General features: G+C 43.0%; 1 protein-coding gene across 2 annotated transcripts in view; it reads right to left on the reverse strand.

Moving 5' to 3' along the window:
* si:ch211-191a24.4 (uncharacterized protein LOC100150331 homolog) overlaps window positions 1-13,824 on the reverse strand; it is a 31,435-nt gene extending 17,611 nt beyond the window's left edge. The window contains exons 1-3 of one of the 2 annotated variants that reach the window (XM_068049982.1): window positions 13,505-13,813; window positions 10,853-11,093; window positions 8,952-9,133 (exon numbers count right to left, since the gene is read on the reverse strand). In XM_068049982.1, coding sequence (XP_067906083.1) covers window positions 8,952-9,133; window positions 10,853-11,055 — 385 coding nt within the window. In that variant the 5' untranslated portion in view covers window positions 11,056-11,093; window positions 13,505-13,813. Of the gene's footprint in view, window positions 1-8,951; window positions 9,134-10,852; window positions 11,094-13,504 lie in introns of both variants that reach the window. The other variant, XM_068049974.1, reaches the window with a different exon arrangement.
* Between the last annotated feature and the right edge of the window lie 8,298 nt (window positions 13,825-22,122).

Raw genomic sequence — 22,122 nt, forward strand, 5'->3', positions numbered from 1 at the left:
GCCATACATACATTATTTGAGTCTTACTCTCTCCAACAGCAAGTTTCCATATTTAGGTGAATGAACTCAAGCCTTGATGTCACTTCATGAGTGTATTTTGGTTATCTAGCTTAATCTTCAAAAAACTAATGTTGTGTGAAATATTGCTAGGAGTGATTTGCAAAACAGAAAAACTTTTCATTTGTTTTACAGACAATACAACTAAAAATTGGTCATACTCTGCACAATTAGTAACTTAAGTTGTGCCCATGAGCTTCCTCACATAATACTGCAATAGGTTATGCCAGTATAATACTTAACAATGAATCAATTATATTGCCTATTGTGGGAACAGAATTTTGGGGAACAGAACTTGGGGACATTTAAAGTGAACTAATCAATTAAGTATAGCCTACTAACAAAATAACTTTAGAGCTTCAGCAGACAGCTTATCAGAAATTAATAGTAGCCTATTCAGTGCTGCAGGGACAACTTATCAGTAGAAGCAGACTAACAAGCAGAAACTAACAGGACAGCTGCAGACTGCTTAATAGTAGCCTATTGTATAACAATCAGCCTAACGGTCCAAGGAGATAGGGGGATGAGAAACTGCTAGAGGAGAAGGTGACAAGGCAGTACCCCAATCAGGCCCTGACACCAAGAAACTGCAGAGTTTGTAAACCAATTGGGAACATGAAGGGGGTGTCACTGATTTGTATGAAGAACTATAAGAAAGGCTTGATTTCCCTACGCAAGTAGGAAGGGTGAGGAGGAGAGGTGTTATGTTCGTTTTGCTGATCTGATGATGTAACCACTAAGTACTACAATAAAGTTTCTTAAAGCTATAGTCGGACTTCGTCTCTCTTTGTGCAATTAATGAAATCCTACAACTGAGATCCAACACCTATCGTATTTGAGCACACAGCACTCAGATAACAGTAATTATCAGCATGGAAATATACAAGAATGAGCATGAGGTTCTTTTATAGTTTTCACGATTTAATATGACTGCAAACTCATATCCAAATTTTTTAAAATATTATCTGCTGCAGTTCTTGTAATTTCACAATTGATTACTTATTTTAAGTATTTGAAAATTAAGGATTCAGATTGGAAAAAAAACTATGTAAACCTATCCTCCTCCAGCAGGTGAGCAACAATGGTGATGGAATTCTGCACTACTACATGAGGTTAACCTGCAGCAGGTAAAAGCAAAGGATGAAAAAGTAATTCAAACAGGAGCAGAAACACCTCTTCCACCACCACACAGTGGCACATAATCCATTTATGTTACCAGGCGACTGGAACAAAGCTGTGATTTGTATAAGTACAACAAACTTCATCGCTTAAACGTCACTGCATCCTGCATACCAAACTGAAAAGAAATTCTCACCAAAGTATAAAGAAACACAAAGCTACCTTTTCAGATTTACAGTCTGAAGAGGTTTGAAAGAACTTTAGCCTAGATTGAAATACAGGGAATCTAAATAAGCTTATTGCAGACAATCTTAGGTGGATTTAGAAGGTGGGCAGCCAATTGTAAGATTGCTCGGCACTCAGATAAACGATCAAGTAGTGATACTCGAGTAACACACAGTACTGGTTAAATAGTACTAAGTAGTCTTGTTTTGTTTCTCAAATTACTTAAATGTTGCTGCAGTACGGTTGACCACCTGCCTTTCAGCTCTGAGTAAGTACAACAGATATCCTGTGGTTGTTAAATAGAAGGCTGGTACATCTGGATGTTTTGCTGATAGCGTGGAGACAGCCTGCACAATGTTGAGCAATGAAAGCACATTCCATTAGGTGTCTGGAAAGTGACTAGGGTAATACCACTAGTGCTGGAATATGGATCTAATATAATCCGTTGCATTACAAGCACCTAGTTACAGGACAGACATAGGACATTTAGTCTCTAGTTAATCCTTCCCTCTTAACTGAAATCCCCAAACTCTAGAAAATTAGATCTCTATTCAGTTTGGAAAATAGGAAAGCCTTGACTTGCAATAACTAACTAACTTAGATAGTCCATCAAAGGTTCCAGCATAACCCTATCCCAAATTACAGGCCTTTCAACAGCATATCTGCCACAATTCCTGGAGGAGCAGGTGGCAGCCCCCATGAGAATTTGTTATTCTTTCAAAATTCATAATTTATTCAAGTGGTTAAAAATAAATCTGAATTTTCAGATAAATCTTGTTTTACCTGGAAATAAAAAGTACTTCAAGTCCGAACGCACCTACTATTTATCGATACATGGCATGGACAGAGAAAACAGATCACAACATCACATTCATATGCTGTAACGTCATAGCTGTTATATTGCTATAGGTTCAATAGTTGAAACTTGCAACGCAGGTTTCAATGTAATGACGACTGAAAACCCAGCACACATCGTTGCAAAAGTGCTGCCATGGGTGTGGCTTAATAACTCTTACCTGAAACTACGCTGGCTAAAACTGGTTTGGTTACTGTAGTTTCTTAAGGACAGATATGGAAATAGTCCAATAGAAACTTCAAAGTCAATTACTGTGCAACAAAATTCTCTTTGTTTATGTGCAGTTTATTTGTACTATGTTACAGAATCACAGAATTGTTACAGCACATAAAGAGGCCATTCAGCCCATCGTGTCTGCACTGGCTCTCCGAATGATCAGTTCACTCCGTTCCATTCCCCCACCTTCTCCCGGTAACCCTGCACATTCCTCCTTTACATAGAAGATATTATTCTCTTTTGAACGCTTCAATTGAACCTGCCTCCACCACGCTCTCAGGCAGTGAGTTTCATGGGTTTCCATGTCATACTTGCCTTGTCATACAGTAAAAGAAACCATTTAAACTTGTCCTAAATCTGAATGGCACCACAACCACAATAATGATGTATTACAGGATATACAATTTATCAATAGGATAAAGTAGATCTTTCTGTAAACTACTAGAAAATAAGACATATTGCCATGTCATGTTGTAGGATTTTTTTGACCATTTCATGATGGAAAGAGCTTGATGTATACTAAAATGTTACTATATTAAATTTTACTTGCAAAGGGTTACATTCTCTAGCAAGAGAGTTAATTGATGCGTAATGCGCAATGGTCATTCCCCTCTTCCTCTCGATAATTTCGGCTAGATATGTCAAGATGATCTTACTCATTTTGAAAGCAACAGCAGTGAGGAGCTCAGTATGCTAGAGGAGCAACAGCTCATCTTTCAATTATGTACCTCACAGCCTTCTGGACTCAACGTTGAATTCAACAATTTCAGATGATAACCCCCTGCCTCTGATTTTTCGGATGGTGGCTGATGACGATTCCACTATTCCCATTTACACCTCCCCCAGACCCATCTTTTTTTTCTTTACTTGTTCCCATTACCATCTCCTTTTGCCTTGGACCATCATCCCATTTCTCCTGCCTTCCACCTTAACATGGACCTTCCCTTTTGTTCTTTTCTCCCTGCAGACTATTTCCAGCATCTTCTTTGTATATTAATTTGCTGGGGACTGCTGCAAGCAACCCAGGAGATAACAGGGAAGTAGAATTTGTGGTTCATGTCTGTGGATTATCTCTTTACCAGGCCAATAACTGAGCCTTCAATGTGTATATGCATGTAACCTGGGAGGTGTAGTTCCTCACTTGCTTCTACACTTTGGGGATGGTAAGTCTCTGAGAGCACATAACTACAACTCCCAGAATGCTCTGTCCATCCTGCCGTCCAAACATGACAGCTTGAGAGAAGCTGAAGGTTGAAAGCAATGATCGGTGGGTTGTGTGTCACTCAGGGGCTGTTAGTCGCTTGATGCTCATACAGAACATCAATATTTTTAAAATTCATTTTATGGGATGTGGGCATCGCTGGCCAGTCCAGCATTTATTGCCCATCCCTAATTGCCCTTGAGAAGGTGGTGGTGAGCTGCCTTCTTGAATCACTGCAGTCCATGTGGGGTAGGTACACCCACAGTGCTGTTAGGAAGGGAGTTCCAGGATTTTGACCCAGCAACAGTGAAGGAATGGTGATATAGTTCCAAGCCAGGATGGTGTTTGGCTTGGAGGGGACCTTGCAGGTGGTGGTGTTGTTCCCACGTACCTGGCCCCTTCTTCTAGAGGTCGTAGAGGTCGCAGATTTGGAAAGTGCTGCCTGAGTAGCCTTGGTGCATTGCTGCAGTGCATATTGTAGATGGTACACACTGCTGTCACTGTGCTTCGGTGGTGGAAGGAGTGAATGTTTGTGGACAGGGTGCCAATCAAGTGGGCTGCTTTGTCCTGGTTGCTGTAGAGCTTCTTGAGTGTTGTTGGAGCTGCACCAAGCCAGGCTAGTGGAGAGTATTCCATCACACTCCTGACATGTGCCTTGTTGATGGTGGATAGGTTTTCGGGAGTCAGGAGGTGAGTTACTCGCTACAGGATTCCTAGCCTCTGGCCTGCTCTTGTAGCCATGGTATTTATATGGCTACTCCAGTTCAGTTTCTGGTCAATGGTAACCCCCAGGATGTTGATAGTGGGGGATTCAGCGATGGTAATCCCATTGAATTTCAAGGGGAGATGGTTACATTCTCTCTTGTTGGGAGATGGTCATTGCCTGGCACTTGTGTGACGCAAATGTTACTTGCCACTTATCAACCCATGCCTGGATATTGTCCAGGTCTTGCTGCATTTCTACACGGACTGCTTCAGTATTTGAGGAGTTGCAAATGGTGCTGAACATTGTGCAATCATCAGCGAACATCCCCACTTCTGACCTTATGATTGAAGGATGGTCATTGATGAAGCAGCTGAAGATGGTTGGGCCTAAGACACTACCCTGAGGAACTCCTGCAGTGATGTCCTGGAGCTCAGATGATTGACCGCCAACAACCACAACCATCTTCCTTTGTACTAGGTATAACTCCAACCAGCGGAGAGTTTTCTCCCTGATTCCCAGCGACTCCAGTTTTGCTAGGGCTCCTTGATGCCACATTCGGTCAAATTATGTCTTGATGTCAAGGGCAGTCACTCTCACCTCACCTCTTGAGTTCAGCTCTTTTGTCCATGTTTGAACCAAGGCTGTCATGAGGTCAGGAGCTGAGTGTCCCTGGCGGAACCCAAACTGAGTGTCACTGAGCAGGTTATTGCTAAGCAAGTGCTGCTTGATAGCACTGTCAATGACACCTTCCATCACTTTACTGACGATTGAGAGTAGACTGATGGGGCTGTTATTTGGATTTGTCCTGTTTGAAGTACGGCAAATCAAATCTTCCCCACTGAATGACGCTTAGCGAGAACAAAAAAAAAATAGACCCACAGTAGTTTAGCAGCATGGTTTTAAAAATATGCTGAAAATTACAGTAACTTATGAAATGATTTTAATCTACTTTCTTACCAAACTCCTCAGCGTTCTCTCCCCAAATTCAAAACCTGTCTCTTCAACCATACCAGGGGTCATCCTTCCTTACTCTGCTACTCCTATTACTGACTTGCTCTGTTAGTGCTCCAAGAATTCCTAATCCAAACACAAGAGCACAAGAAATAGGAGCAGGGGTAGACCATATGGCCCATTAAGCCCATTCTGCCATTCAAAACGATCATGGCTGATCTTAGGTTTCAACTCCACTTTCCTGCCCGCTTCCATATCCCTTGATTCCGAGAGACCAAAAATCTGTCCATCCCAGCCTTAAATGTATTCAACAATGGAGCATCCACAACCCTTTGGGGAAGAGAATGCCAAAGATTCACAATCTTGTGAGTGAAGTAATTTCTCCTCATGATCAGCCCCTTATCCTGAGACTGTTACCCCGTGTTTTAGATTCCCCGACCAGCAGAAATAATCTCTCAGTGTCTACCCAATCCAGCCTCTTTAGAATCTTAGAAGTTTCAATGAGATCACCTCTCATTCTTCTAAACACCAGAGAATACGGGCCCCATTTACTTAGCCTCTCATCACAGGACAACCCTCTCATCCCAGGGACCAATCTAGTAAATCTTCGCTGCACTGCCTCCAATGCAAGTATATCCTTTCTTAAATGTGGAGTCCAAAACGACACACAGTATTCCAGATGTGGTCTCACCAAAACCCTGTACAATTGTAGCAATACTTCCTTATTCCTGTATTCCAATCCCCTTGCAATAAAGGCCAACATGACATTTGCCATTCGCTCTAACTTTTGAAGCCTAAAAATAGTTTTGGAAATCTTCTTTGGCTGCTTCAGCCCCTTTTAAATCACTGGCCACATCTTTTTGAAAAACTGAGCTGCAGGGTCCCTCTTATTAGCCCATCTGCTTGGCAAGTTGTTCCAAACTAGGCAAATGACTTGGTCCTTTCCAGTAGCAGGGGTGGGAGGAGGGGCGGGAGGGGTCAATAATGAGAACATAGTTGACAGAAGAACAGGACGGTACATTAGGAAAATAAGAGTGAGTTATCATCATCTGGAAAGCACTGTCGAATGGGGTGGTGGAAGCAGATTCTAGAATTAAAGAAAGAAAAACTTGCATTTATATAGTGCCTTTCACAACCAGTGGACATTCCAAAGCACTTTACAGCCAATCAAGTATTTGTGAAGTCACTGTTGTAATGTAGGAAACATGGCAGCCAACTTGCACACAGCAAGCTCCCACGAACAGCAATGTGACAATGACCAAATAATCTGTTTATTTGTGATGTTGCTTGAGGGCTAAGTATTAGCCAGGACACCAGGGAGAACTCCCCTGCTCTTCTTCGAAATAGTGCCATGGGATTTTTACGTCCACCCGAGAGGGCAGACAGGGCCTCGGTTTAACTTCTCAACCAAAAGATAGCACCTCCGACAGTGCAGCACTACCTCAGCACTAGAGTGACAGCCTTGACTTTTGCGAGCAAGTCCTGGAGTGGGACTCCACGGTTCTCTATTCTGATATTCTGTCACAACTTTCAAAGGGGAATCGGACATATGCTTGAAAAGGAACATTTTGCAGGGCAATGAGGAAAGAGCAGGGGAGTGGGTCTAATTGCACTAATCTTTCAAAGAATCATCACAGGCACAATGGACTGAATCATCTCCTTCTGTGCTAGAAGATTCTATCTGGCACCAGAGAGGCAATAGAGCATTTGAGATTTGTGGCTATAGCTGCAAATAAAAGGCCGTCTAGCTCTCGAATAATTGTATCTCTACCAGTTACCTATTCTCCTCCTTCTTTTTGTCTCCCTGCGTAACCATTTGCTCAACAGTACCATGGTGTTGCTTAGTATAACCCTGCCCCTCTATCTCCAATCAGACTCTTAAGAACTTGCACAGTTTCAGGTGCACAGGAATTTCCTGTTCCCCTCTGCTTTTCGTTCCTGCCCTACAATTGGTCGCCCATTTCTCTTGCTTCAGACTTTTCTCTGCCTGTAGAGTGACCCCCGCCACCCCCGCCCCCCCACCCCCCCCACCTTTGCTGGGGTGTGTGTTCCACGAACCTTCTGTATGGTGTAGAGTGAAACCAGGAAAGCCCACGTCATGCATGCCACAAAAACAGGGGGTTTTTTTCTGCAACTGCAGTTGCCATTTTCCTAAAGCTCACATCTATAATTTTGAAAGGTAAGTAGGTCAGTTTTCTTTGGTGTGTGGGTGGGAAGACTGAAAAAGATGGCTAATTTACCTGATAGTACTTCTAACTCGTAGTGATGCCGTCTACAAATTCCTGGCCCATGATTTGTCAAATCATTGCGTGTGCAAATTAGCAAATCTGAGTATTAGCGTTCATCCAGTTATAAATGCATCTGTCCTCTCCCACCTCATTTTTAATAAAAACTGCCACTGAATGATGATACAAAATGTTGCAGAGCTCAAAGAACACCAGGTTCTTTCAACATCCTACACATAATATAAAGCCAAATCAGTGTGCAAAACATGTTTATAACCCACCACAGCCACAGACAGAGAGGATAGTAATATGGACAGGGGAAGGAAGAGGAGGTTAAAGAGACTTCAACAAGCAATGAGAAAACATACGTTATTGAAGAACACTGGGCATGTGATATCACAGGTATAAAATTACCCTCCATTTGAATATAGCGTTATTCTCAAAGTTTATGCTTACCTAGATTCACCTGTATCGCTCATCAAAATATTGCAATATGGATAACAATCCTTTTGTTTTGTCAGAATATGTGGATCTGAACATGAAATCCGATAGGATCATGGCATTGCAAACACCCACATACTCAATCTCTCTTGGCATTTCTTCGCGGACGAAGATTTTGGGAAGGTTGTACTCATTGGTTGCAGGCCCGCTGGTGGCTAGTTAGGCCTATCCGTGACCAGCAGATTCTCCCACACCGGGTACAAGTGAAGGTATAGTCACTGCTGGGGGCAATTGGATCTATCTATCTCCTTTTCTCTTTCATGCTGGTTCTTCGCTCAGTCTCAGAGGTGTCCCTAGCCCTCCTCACTTAGCAGCTCCAGGCATCATGAGCTATGGCCTGTACTTCCCACTGGCGATGGTCAATCTGGCACACAGAGAGGGACTTCTTCAGGATGTCCTTGAAACATTTGCATGGAGCCCCTCTGTTCCTTTTACCCTTGGTCAGCTCTCCATACAACACCATCTTGGGCAGGCGACTGTCGTCTATCCGGGCAACGTGACCCGCCTAACGCAGTTGGCTTTGCAGGAGGATGGCCTCGATGCTGGTGATATTGGCTGCTTCCAGGACTTCAATGTTTGTGATGCGATCCTACCAGCTAATGGTAATATATTATAATATATAATATAATATATATTATAATATATAATATAATATATATTATAATATATTATAATGCCACATGCTAATACATTATGAAATGTAGCTGAATATTTAACTGACAGGAAATATTATTGTCAGCAAACCAGTGTCACAGTAAACTGAGCATTGGCAAGCTGTGCTACATCAAATTTATCGCCTCTTTCCTTAGTCAAAAAAACATTTTGCGTATGAATGTGAAAATGATATAGCAAGATGCATTCTTTTTAAGTTAAGGTCAGTAATGCTATACGTACCTCTTCTTGAGCACAAATATGAGCACTTTGACCCAAAGGATTCTTTTGGGGAAGTGTTACTTTGTGAGGCAGAGCTGTAATAAGGTGGTGATGAAGAAGATGGCCTGCTGTTCAGTGGAGATGGTGGCGATCTAGCACTTGGTGGTCTGGCGTAAGAGTTTTCTGGTGGATCATGCGGGGGTCTACAGAAACAGAACATTTTTAACCCTCATCAAATTTTCATCAGTCTTAAAAGATTTGCAACAGGTTCAAAGTTGACAACTGGGCTTAGATCACCTTCTGTGCCTGCACTTTTGAACAGTCTAATTGCCCAACAGCCCAATTGAGCACGTCTTTCTGGATCACTGCATACAATACTGTAGAGTACCAGTATTCCACTATAAATGTGTGCCATGTTGTTAGCTCATCATTTGTTTTTATAAAACCTCTTCAATAAATAGCTTGCTAGTGCTCAATCTTTCATCTGCACTTTTTACTCACCCTACTTTCTCTTTAAAAAAAAATCAGATAGGGTGGGATAATCCATCCCCAGGGCATCTCCCATTTGGATTAGACTTGTCTGGCCCAATACTAACACTAGCCCATCACAAATTAGATCACTGCCTTTTTTAACTACCTCACCCACATATTGTGGTGAGCATGTGCACAGGTCCTTATATTTCATTTTTAAAAGAAATTAGCCAAAACCCAGTTTTGAAACATTTGCTGTAGATTTTTGACGCTACCATGGAATCATTCTGATTGCACAACATTCTTTCCAAAAAGCCAACTAGGAAGGAGAAAGCAATTTTGATGAATGCACAGATGATCAACATACATTATAGTACAAAAAAAGCCATGGCTTGGATCACGTGTGAAATCTTCAATTGCCAAGACTCATTTGTTTTAATAAATCAAAACATGTTCTACATACAGCTTTGACAATAGTTACTTTTATCGAATCATCCCTAAAGTTTGTCAACCAATGGTCAATTAAGTCCTCCAAACAGAAAAATACCGAAATCAGATATACTGCACGAGGATCTTGCCCCAATTAAGCTTTTGTCTAATAGAAACTCTAATGTTCCTCAAAGAAAAAAAAAGAACTTGCACAAATGCAGTAACTTTCACATCTTCTGAACATTTCAATTGGCTTCAGAAACAGTGGATTACTTTTGAAATATAGTTACTGTCATATAAGCAAATATGACAACCAATTTGCACACAGTACGGTTTCACAAACAGCACATGAACAAATGATCAGACAATCTGTATTTGGTGGCGTTGGGTAGAGGCTTAAATCTTAGTCAAGACGCCAAACAAATTTTTTTATGTTCACCTGAACAGGCAAACAGATTTAACGCCTCATCAGAAAGATAGCCCCTAAGACAATGCAGCACACCCTCAGACTGCACTGACAGATCAACCCCGGTTATGTGGTCATAACCATGCTGGGGCTGGTACCGATAACCATTTGACTCAGAGACAAGGGTTACTTTCTGAGTCCAGCTGACACCATACATATTATAATGCCCTAAACTCATCAGAAGCCACAGATTACCCCCTGTGAATTCACAATGTCACACATTTAAATCCATGTCGAAAATCATATATACTATCATCTCCTACACATTGTATTTCTACTGAATTCTTTCATTCCAAAATATCTGCCTACAAACTGCACAGGATTAGGGTAGAAAATGTGATATGCTGTTATGTACTAAACAAGGAAGTATTCTATAAAAAAAAAATGCGCAACTGCATTGAATCTGAATCCATTAGACTTATCACTTCATCTGATCTGAAAAAGTAGCTTTGAATTCTCACACACTAAAACTTGTAGATTACTTAAATGTTATTTGGTTGTTATAATAGAGTATATTACATGATGGGATGGAAAACAGTTGTAAAATAGAATATACCTTTCACTAGAAGGGTATGATTGCCTAGAAGGATATGGTTTGCTTTGGTGAGACTCTCTGGGATCTCGGTGATCTTCTCTGCTACGCCTACCAGAATGATTACTCTCAGCATTTGAACGGTCTTGATGTCTTCTTTCTCGATGTGGTCTATTAGAGGGTCGACTTCTGTCAGAACTTCTTGGAATTTTATTTGCATCAGACATTTTGCAGCTTCATTTGTTCCCAGGTATACACATCAAATCTGAAAATTAAAGTACATTTATCAAAAATTATTTAAAAAGGACCAAACTTACTTTGGCATAAGATCCTAAAACGTATAATAATCGATACAGAAAGACGAGCAGAAAACTGTACTTGTGAAATTTGTTCCAAAAAACATTAATTGGTCCACATTCAGTAATACAACTGGAATATTTCCAGTAGATCCAAAAACATCTCCATATTCTACATATGGCAAAGGAACTTTTCACATTCTGCCATAAAAATATCCTTATTATCATTTTATTAATAAAATGTTTGCTTTTCACTCAATAGATCATTTGTCATGGTGACAAATTTAACACCTGCAATTTAAACATAAGATTGTAATCTGTACAGCAAACTCTATTCACAGAGTGGCAAACATATTACTGATAATACTATCAAGGAAAAGAAACAATATATATTGATAACTGTAGTTCTGCATTACAAGTAAACATGTTGGCTACACAATACAGATAGAGTACAACAAGAGAAAGAGGATTTCATTTTCAATAATCATACTAATTAAATGAGTGGAACTTGAAATAATATTAGATACAGGTGGAATGTTAAAGAGCTTTACTACATGGTACTTGACTGATACTGGACTTCAATATGGCTAACCACTCCGAAATGATTTTGAGAATGGAAAAAGGATGTTAATCCCCTCACTTCAGCGGAAATACATTCATCCGCTAAGCTGTGCTCTGGTGACTTCCCGACTGGAAATGTCAGATCTAAGACCATAAGGACATACGAAATAGGAGCAGGAGTAGACCATATAGCCCCTTGAGCCTGCTCCACCATTCTATATGATCATGGCTGATTCTCTGCTTCAACTCCACTTATCACCAGATCCCTTGATTCTCTGAGACCAAAAAAATCTCCAAATGCTGTAGAAAAAGAGTTAAAGGCAAGATTCCTCCTGACTAAATTCAGGGAAAAGAACTTTTCAGTAAATCACTTTGGGGTAGACAGAGCACTTTGCCAAGTGGTTCACATTTAAAAAAACACTTGGTTATGCCCTTGAAGTACTGTAACCTACAGGGCTATAGCCCAAGAACTGGAAAGTGGCATTGGCTGGATAGTTCTTTTTCAGCCGACACAGACACGATGGGGCGAATGGTCTCCTTCAGTGCTGCAGATTTTCTGCAAAAGTAATGATTCCCTTTAAGTATCACAACATTCCTTTTAAAAGTTTCATTACAAATTTTGGCACCAGATAAGATTTTCCTTTTGAAAGTGCAATCAAGATTTGGTCTTCCTGAACTGTCACAAATGGTAATCTTTTAAGACTTTGCAAAGAATTATTACATTTGTGGGACTGCTGGAAATGTGAACACAGCAACTACTAGAATCTAGAATGCACTGTCGCTTTCAAATTAAATTAGGATTGTTAGGAACATAGGAAATAGGAGCAGGAATAGGCCATTCGGCCCCTCGTGCTTGCTCCACCATTCAACTAGATCATGGCTGATCTACCTCAACAACATTTTCCCACACTATCCCCATAATCCCTTGATGCCTTTACTGACTAGAAATCTATCGATCTCTGTCTTGAATATACTCAATGACTGAGTCTCCACAGCTCTCTGGGGTAGAGAATTCCAAAGATTCACCACCCTCTAGACTGGAGTTTAAGAGCCTGCTGCAAGTTAAAAGATGCTCAAAAAAAAAGCAACATCAAAACAATTAAATCCTTTCACAGAATACTTTTTTTGACTAGTGGCTATATTTTTCCGAGAATGAAAGAGATGAGGCAGGAGAAGCTGATTTGAAGAGGTGACTGGGCAATATCCTGGGCAATGCAACAACTGGCATGTTATTTAACACAGCTTTTAACCCTCTGAAGATGCAGTCTTTCAATTTTACTCCTCTCCCAGAGCAATTCTCCCATTTCCTAGCAAAGCTCCTTTACCCAACTCAACCCTAAAATGCCCATAGCATCTGGGGCTGAATCAAAAGCAAGGGAAGAAAGGTCTAGTCATTTCCAGTCGCCGACAAAAGCAGTTCCTCAGTGGAAAAGAAAATGCCAGGAATAGGAGCAGGCACAGATTCTGATGCAGTAGAGCTTGGGGCTTGATGAAGGTGAGGTGTTTGAAAAGGGCAGAGTTCTAGTCCCGGGCCGCTATCCCCCAATCCTGAGGCCAGACAAACAGGTAAAGACCGGGGGGGGGGGTATAATTAAAGACAGATCAGGCCCGACACACGGAAGAGGCGGTGGGCTCACCTGCCGCTTCCAGGTGATCGCAGCCACTCGGCCCGTCCTCGCTGTGATGGGAGGTTCAGAAAACACTGAAACTCCCCAAAGCAAAATCACCCAACTTTTCACCCGGGTGGAAATCTCGAATGTATAAAGTGAAGCTAAAAGGAGGAAGAGACAAATAAGGGGGTGAAATAAGATAATCCAACCTGAGCTCAAGCCGGGATAAAGTTCACCCTTTTCAGATCAGCAGCGTCTGGTTTGCAAAGTGAAACCAGGAGAATTGCAGGTAAACAGGAGAGGGCGGAGGGGAACTGGTTCTTCAGGTTGTTGAAGATTGTTACAGCAGACGACTGGCGGAGTTTTTATAAAAGACACAATAAAAACCCAACTCTGATTAAAAGAAAAAGCAGCTCGCCGCCCGACAGCTCCGAATTCAACTCCAAAAGGAACCAAAAACTTTCAGTTTGCAGATTAATCATTAAACCAGCAAACAAACCCTCTCCCTCGCTGCTGCAGGAGGGAAGCCCGTCTCAAACTCTCTTTGTTCTCAAATCAGATTTGGGGAGTTTCTCAGCTACTCTCACTCTGCAGAGTGTGGGAGTATCAGGAGGGCGGCTATTGTATCATAGCTTGAGACTGCTTTATTTTTCCAAAAAGATTTGTGAACACTTCAAATATGCTATTTCACACATTGCAATATAGAGCTATTTGATTAAATCGCGCAATGGTTCACCAACGTTTATTGGTTGAAGGACCCCTTTTCAAATGGATTTGTAATCACCCCTCCCCCATCTAAATTATATTATATAATACTCATAATATGAAAGTGCTGCATGTAAAGAGTGTTTTAGTAATACTTTTAAGAAAACAGGTATTTACATACAGATATCAGTGCTTTTCATTACTCAGCCTCTCTATCCTTGGCAGGCATACAGAGGAAAACAGAATGCAGAGAGAGCAGGAGAATGGGGAGAGCCAAGGACAGGGAGAGGAGGAGTATGGAGGGAGAAGAATGCAAAGAGAGCAGGAGAGGGGAGGGGGAGCAGAGCACACTTCTGGCCACCATTCTTTCGTTTATTCGTGACCACAGCACTTTCACATTGTTTCACAGACCCCCTGGATAGTCTGTATAGATCTGCAGACCCCAGTTTGAGAACTAGGGTGCCAGACTCCACTTATGAAGATTGCATCGACATTTACATTATATTAAACATTTCCTGATATATACAGCCCAATGGTTTTACACTGGTATAAAAGCAAAATACTGCGGATGCTGGAAATCTGAAACGTTAACTCTGCTTCTCTTTCCACAGATGCTGCCAGACCTGCTGAGTGGTTCCAGCATTTCTTGTTTTTATTTGTTTTACACTGGTTCCAGCTCTCTGTCTACTATAGGGGGAGGGCTCTAGCTGAGGCCGTTTCCCATTATGCCCACTTTATTCAATCTTGGGATATGGGCATTGCTAGCAAGGCCAATGTTGAGTGCCCATTCAAGCAGAGATGGTTTGCCATTTCTGTTCACTCATAAAGTGAGTTGCCCAAGTATCATTAACCCAAATTAAACAAATCTTCACTAAAATTCCCCAATTTTTAGAGGGGCACAATTAATAAAACCCAATTCAAAGGAAACTTAGCAAATGAATAAAAATGGTATTCAGAATGGTTTGTGACTTAGAGGTGGTGATGTGTCCCCATGCACCCTGTTGCCCTTGTTCTTCTAGGCAGTGGAGTTACTAGGGTTGTTTAGGACGGCTCTTTTAATTCAAACAATAAGGAAACACTTGCTCCAATGTCATTAAACCACAAACCAAATAAAAATGCTCCCTTTTGTTGAGAAAAATAGAAAACTGAATCATTTAAAGAAAAGAAACTTAGCAAAATAAATAATGTTACCACCCTTGTCTAGTATACACTCCATTCTCTGTAGTTTATTTAGGATGCATTTCTAGTTTATGTTGTGTTGTGCAATGTACAGGTTTTAGAGGCACAGTGGGGAAGTGGGAGATGTAATTGGACACCACTCTCCAAGCTTGCTGCTCAGAGTGTGTAATTTGATCCAGTCAGTGGTAGTCAGGCTGGAGGCAAACTGGAGCAGCCTTCAAGAACTCCTTGACTGAACAACAACAACTTATATTTATATAGCACCTTTAACATAATAAAATGTCCCACGGCGCTTCACAGGAGCATTATAAAACATTCCTCAAAATTCAGATAACGCACACAGCATCAACATTCCCCAAAGTTCAGACAATGCACAGCGCTAACACTCCCCAAGGTTCACACACTGGATGGCACTGACAGCCCCCAAGAGTTGGGACAACATACAGTACTAATGATGCCTGTGGTAATGTGTGGTTGTAATTGTGGAGGTGAAAATCTGCACTAATGCTAATGCACAGATGGCCAAAGTGTTTATCGAGTCAGCTAACTGGAACAGGGCAATGCGGTTTCTTATATCTCTTATACATGAGGAGGGAACTAAGTGTGGTTATGCTGAATGCATTTTACTTGTCTCAGCTGTCACTGGCCAGTATGGGCACAATCCCCACAGGTCATACAGCACACTGAGTTGAGAAAATGTCAAGGCAGACCTGAGATTTTCTGCAACGTAGACCATATATTGAACTGCCATCTCATGCCTCCAGGTATAATTATTCAAAGAGCCTTAACATGGCAGACAGACATGGGGCCAATGAATGCCAGTGTTGCCTTCGACTCCACAGTTACAGATAATGTTTTATGTCTTTTCACATTTCGGGCAATAGCTCTTGGGAATTAGAGGCAACATGCTCTGCATGGTGCTACCTCTTTAGCCCTAGAGCTGCTCTTTCACCTGGGTTTATCTATTGTTCCTTCTCTTCCTCACTTAACAAAGAGAGATGAAAAGATAACTATGGATGAGCAAGCCCTTATCGCATGCCTTGAAGCAAGTGCTCATCCCTCTTTATGTGAAGAATGATATCACGGGGTATTCTTAAACTTGAATCTATAATTTCTTCTACACTGGGGATCTGCCCTGTGGCTTTTCTCTGCACTGGCCCCAGCACAGGAGTAGGTCCCTTGTGCCTCAGTGACCAACACTGCACACGATAGTCAAGGTGTGGTTTGAGCAGCAGACCATTCACATTGATCACTACCTCCTCTGATGTAAAGGCTTGGACTCTCTGAATGGAAAATACCTGGTTTTGAGCTGTGCAGAGGTCTTCTGGCAAGTGAAATGGGACAGCGCCCCTTAACCGAATCTCTGCCTCAAAATTGGCCACCTCAATTTCTGCCACTATTTCCCTCACTTGATCCCACCGCGGTCCTGACTTAACTGCCAGCAGCGCGCCTACAGAAACCAAATAAAGGGACAGGGAGAGTGGGGTGGGCTGAAATGGTTCGGGTTAAATGCAAAGGACAGGAAAGCGATTTTGTTACATGGTTTTGGCTGGCAGTCAGGCCCACCATGGTGAAACTGCAGTTTCTGCACAGCCAAGTGTACTTTGTGAGACTTCCATCTATGGTAGCTGTAATTATTACCACTGCAGAAATTAGAGCTCTTTGCCCTGCTCCTGATGTCTGGTGGCTGCATTCATCTCCTGGACTGCCACAGTCACCAGGGTATTCCTCACATTATGCCTCACTGAGCTGCAGGTTCTGCACTCCTCGGCTGAGATACCACTACAATTATACAACTAGATTCGTTAATCAGACAATTAATTGTAACAGCGCACAAAAAGCAGCTATTTCAGTCTTAGCCACAGATCCATTGCAAAGAAAAGCACAAAGACACCAAAGAACCTGAATTTAGCAGCACTGATTGATTTCAAGCAGTGATTTTAGACAATAAGGCTTTGAGCTCCTGGAAGTTTGAACTTTGCTGGTGAGGAAGTGATGTCATTGGAGGGCCCGGCCTGGAAGTAATTCCATCAGAGGACCTGAAAATCCACAGTAGTTTATATCATGGCTCTAATTCATTGTTTACATCAGCAAATTAAAACACAGAAAACTGCAATTTTCCAGTTTATTTAGAAGAAATGCTTGTTTTTTTTTGCACACCTGTTAACTTCATAAAATAAGAATTTAACTAAACTTGCAGCTCTAGCTTACTATTTTATCAGAAAAATAAATTTTATTCATAAACAAAGCAAAATATAAACAAATGGAGTCCGAAGTCTTTTGGACAGGATTTCATGGGCACCCTGGAGATGGGCTAGGAGGCGGGGGATCCCATAGAATTGCGATGGGAGCCAGGGGTGGGGGTTGGGGGGAGGTGCAGAGGGCCCATTGCCTTCCCATTGCACAACAATTTAGTCGGGGGAAGAATAGACCGATAATGGCCTTCCCGCCCAGAGGTGACTTCCATGTGGGCTTTCTGGGGTGAGGGAGGGTGGCCTTCTTCGTGGGCAATATGTGGTGCACAGACAGCCCCCACAAGCAAACAACCCACCTCCCTGAACCCCCCTCCTCCTGCACTCAACATCCACTCTCCCCCTACAATCGCCAAGGCCTGCCGCACTAGCCCCGGCGACCCCACCTCATTTACTTGGGGTCCCGGTCTCCAGCGTTGGGCCTAGTTCCTGGGCTTCCTGCAGTACCAGATGTGGCCACCGCTCCCAGTGTCATTGCCAATACCATCGAGCTGCCGATACTATCGAGCTGCCGTCCCTCTGATTGGCCGGCAGCTCTTGGAGGCAGGATCGCCATCTTTAAAGGGACGGGGGGCTCCCACAAACTGCAGTGAGAATGACCAGATAATCTATTTTTTTAGTGATGTTGGTTGAGGGACAAATATTGACCCAGGACTGCAGGGAGAGCCCCCTGCTCTTCTTTGAAATAGCGCCATGGGATCTTTTACCTCCAGCTGAGAGAGGACTCAGGGCCAGAGTTCAATGTCTCATCTAAAAAAAGACACCTCCGACAGTGCAGCACTCCTTCACTACTGCCCCTCCAACATAGCAGTGCACCTTCATAAGGTAGGTTGGTTGGCATCCTTCCATCTATGAAAGATGATGGACACGCAGCAAACAATCTACAGTGGCGCAGTGGTTAGCACCACAGCCTCACAGCTCCAGCGACCCCGGTTCAATTCTGGGTACTGCCTGTGTGGAGTTTGCAAGTTCTCCCTGTGTCTGCGTGGGTTTCCTCCGGGTGCTCCGGTTTCCTCCCACATGCCAAAGACTTGCAGGTTGATAGGTAAATTGACCATTATAAATTGCCCCTAGTATAGGTAGGTGGTAGGGAAATATAGGGACAGGTGGGGATGTGGTAGGAATATGGAATTAGTGTAGGATTAGAATAAATGGGTGGTTGATGGTCGGCACAGACTCGGTGGGCCGAAGGGCCTGTTTCAGTGCTGTATTTCAAAACTAAACTAAACTAAATGGGGTGTCTTCTCTTGGTGCACCTTTGCTGATGGCTGTGAAGGCCAATCCTTGAGATGCAGTTTCTTCCAGAGTACAAGAGCAAGGAAGTTATGTTGAACTTATATAAGGCACTAGTTCGGCCTCATTTGGAGTATTGCATCCAATTCTGGGCACCGCACTTCAGGAAAGATGTGAGGGCATTGGAGAGAGTACAGAAAAGATTCATGAAAATGGTTCCAGGGATGAGGAACTTCAGTTATGAAGATAGATTGAAAAGTTGGGACTGTTTTCCTTGGAGGAGAAAAGACTGAGAGGTGATCTGATAGAGGCATTCAAAATCATGAGGGGTCGGGACAGAGTAGACAGAGAAAAACTGTTCCCACTCGGGAAAAGATCCAGAATGAGAGGGCACAGATTTAAAGTATTTGGTCAGAGAAGCAAACGCGACATGAGGAAAAACTTTTTCACGCAGCGAGTGATTAAGGTCTGGAATGCACTGCCTGAGAGTGTAGTGGAGGCAGTTTCAATCAAGGCATTCAAAAGGGAACAATATGAAAAGGAAGAATAAACAGGGTTATGGGGAGAAGGTGCGGGAATGGCATTAGGTGAATTGCTCTTTCGGAGAAACGGTGCAGACATGATGGGCTGAATGGCCTCCTTCTGCACTGTAACAATTCTGTAATTCTGTGATTGAAGTGCTGCACGTGAAGCTGCCAGGTGATGCTGTGAGTTGTTGTTTTTGACGTTGGTGCCTGTTGCCAAACTGCTGTAGCAACTGGTCGTCATGGTAGTGAACACCAATCCACAGGATGTGCCGCCATTTCCCTCTTTCACCAGCTAGTGAATCCCAGGTGCGATATTCGACATTTAGGGCCTCCGTGTGTCACGCTTGCAAGCGTTCTTGAAGCGGAGCTTTGGGCGCCCCACTGGTCGTCTGGCCCCAGCTACCAGGTCCTTGGGTATGCGGCTCTCTTCCATCCTGCAGACGTGACCGGTCCACTGAAGCCACCCCTGTTTGATTAGTGCCAACACACTTGGGAGCTCTACCTTTGAGAGGGCTGCCATATTTGTGATTTTGTCCTGCCAGGATATACCCGTAATGCGCCACAGACAGAGAAGATGGAAATTATTGAGCTACTTTTCCTGGTAGCTGTAAGTCACCCATGTTTCACAGCCATACAGCAAGGTGCTGAGAACACAGGCCTTAGAAACCATCAGCTTGGTCCTAAGGGTCAGCTTAGTGTTATCCCATGCGCATTTCACGAGTTGGCCAAAGGTGGTAGCTGTTTTCCATTTGCGTGTATCGAACTTTGCATCAAGGGACAGATTGTCTGTCACCGTGGACCCAAGGTAGCAGAATTTTCTAATCACTTCCAGTGGGGTGTTATTTAGTGTGTTTGGGCGGAGATGCAATACCTTGTTCCATGAACACGCTTTTCTTGACACTTATAGTCAAGGAGAACAAGTTATTGATATGGGAGAGGCAATCCATGAGTCTTTGTAGCTGAGTTTCTGTGTAAGAGACTAGTGCAGCAGCATCCGCAGAGTTCTCTGATCAGAATGTGATGTGTTTTTGTCTTTGATTTCAGCCTTGATAGATTGTAGACCTAGCTGTCTGACCTAATGTGCAAGTAGACTCCTTCCGTATCTGTAGGGAAAAAAAAACACCTTCCTCTGTGGACACATTGTGTACTGGTGCCAATAGTAATGTCCCTAACACAACCCCAACTAAATCAGTATAGACTAGGAACCAAACCTGGGATCTTCCATAATAAAAACAAGAAATGCTGGAACCACTCAGCAGGTCTGGCAACATCTGTGGAAAGAGAAGCAGAGTTAACGTTTCGGGTCAGTGACCCTTCTTCGGATCTTCAAGCTTAGGAAAGGTTCAACTACTCACTGGATATACTTACTGAACTCTGATGTTTATACGTGCCAGTCTCTTCTGGTAAGCAAGACAATAGCAGAGAAGCTATTCCTCACATCCAAGTTGGAAAGTGTTTTAGTGAATGCCCATTATAACAGATTAAGCAAAACCTAATGGTGATTTACCCGGTAGACAAAATCCTGTTCTGACGAAAGGTCATCAACCTGAAATGTGACTCTGTTTCTCTCTCCGCAGATGCTGCCAGACCTGCTGAGTATTTCTAGCACTTTCTGTTTTTATTTCAAATTTCCAGCATCTGCAGTATTTTATCTTTGCATTAGGTAAAATCCTTGTCTGAATAAACACAATTGAAGTTGATGCTCCTTGACAGACACCAAGGCAGTCTGGTATTCTTCAAGGATTCTCCTTGCACCTGATTTAAGTTGAATAAAAACAGCAAATGCTTCATTTGTGAGCAAAATTGGAAGATACTCTGTCTTAATGTTTTCATTCCTGTCATTTGCCTACGAGTCAACTTTCAACCCTGACAAAAGTAAAATACTACAGGTGAACTAAAGGTTGACTTGTGTGGGCAGGATTTTCCTCGTGGGCTTCAGGACCCTACGCCAGGGTTAGAAACCCGCACTGTGGGGAAACGTTCACCAGGCTGCGGTTTTCCCAAATTGTCCAATTAGGAGCAAGAGAGTGGGCTTGCCATCTTTCAGGCTCTTGAAGTTGGAGGGCCAATAGGAGGCCCTCTAGCACTGAAGCAGCAGCAGGTTCAGATACTGAAGCAGTCTGTGTAGAAATGCAGCAAGACCTGGACAATATCCAGGCTTGGGCTGATAAGTGGCAAGTAACATTCGCGCCACACAAGTGCCAGGCAATGACCATCTCCAACAAGAGAGAATCTAACCATCTCCCCTTGAAATTCAACGGCATTACAATCGCTGAATCCCCACTATCAACATCCTAGGGGATACCATTGACCAGAAACTAAACTGGAGTAGCCATATAAATATTGCGGCTACAAGAGCAGGTCAGAAGCTAGGAATCCTCTGGAGAGTAACTCACCTCCTGACTCCCCAAAGCCTGTCCACCATCTACAAGGCACAAGTCAGGAGTGTGATGGAATACTCTCCACTTGCCTGGATAGGTGCAGCTCCAACAACACTCAAGAAGCTCGACACCATCCAGGACAAAGCAGCCCGCTTGATTGTCACCCCATCCACAAACATTCACTCCCTCCACCACCGACACACAGTGACAGCAGTATGTACCATCTACAAGATGCACTGCAACAACGCACGAAGGCTCCTTAGACAGCACCTTCCGAACCCGCGACCTCTACCAACTAGAAGGACAAGGGCAGTAGATTCATGGAAACACCACCACCTGCAAGTTCCCCTCCAAGCCACACACCATCCTGACTTGGAACTATATTGTCATTCCTTCACTGTTGCTGGGTCAAAATCCTGGAACTCCCTTCCAAACAGCACTGTGGGTGTCCCTACCCCACATGGACTGCAGCGGTTCAAGAAGACAGCTTACTACCTTCTCAAGGGCAATTAGGGATGGGCAATAAATGCTGGCCTAGCCAGCGATGCCC

This window comes from Heterodontus francisci, chromosome 2 (genome assembly GCF_036365525.1).
Source record: "Heterodontus francisci isolate sHetFra1 chromosome 2, sHetFra1.hap1, whole genome shotgun sequence".
NCBI lineage: Eukaryota > Metazoa > Chordata > Chondrichthyes > Heterodontiformes > Heterodontidae > Heterodontus > Heterodontus francisci.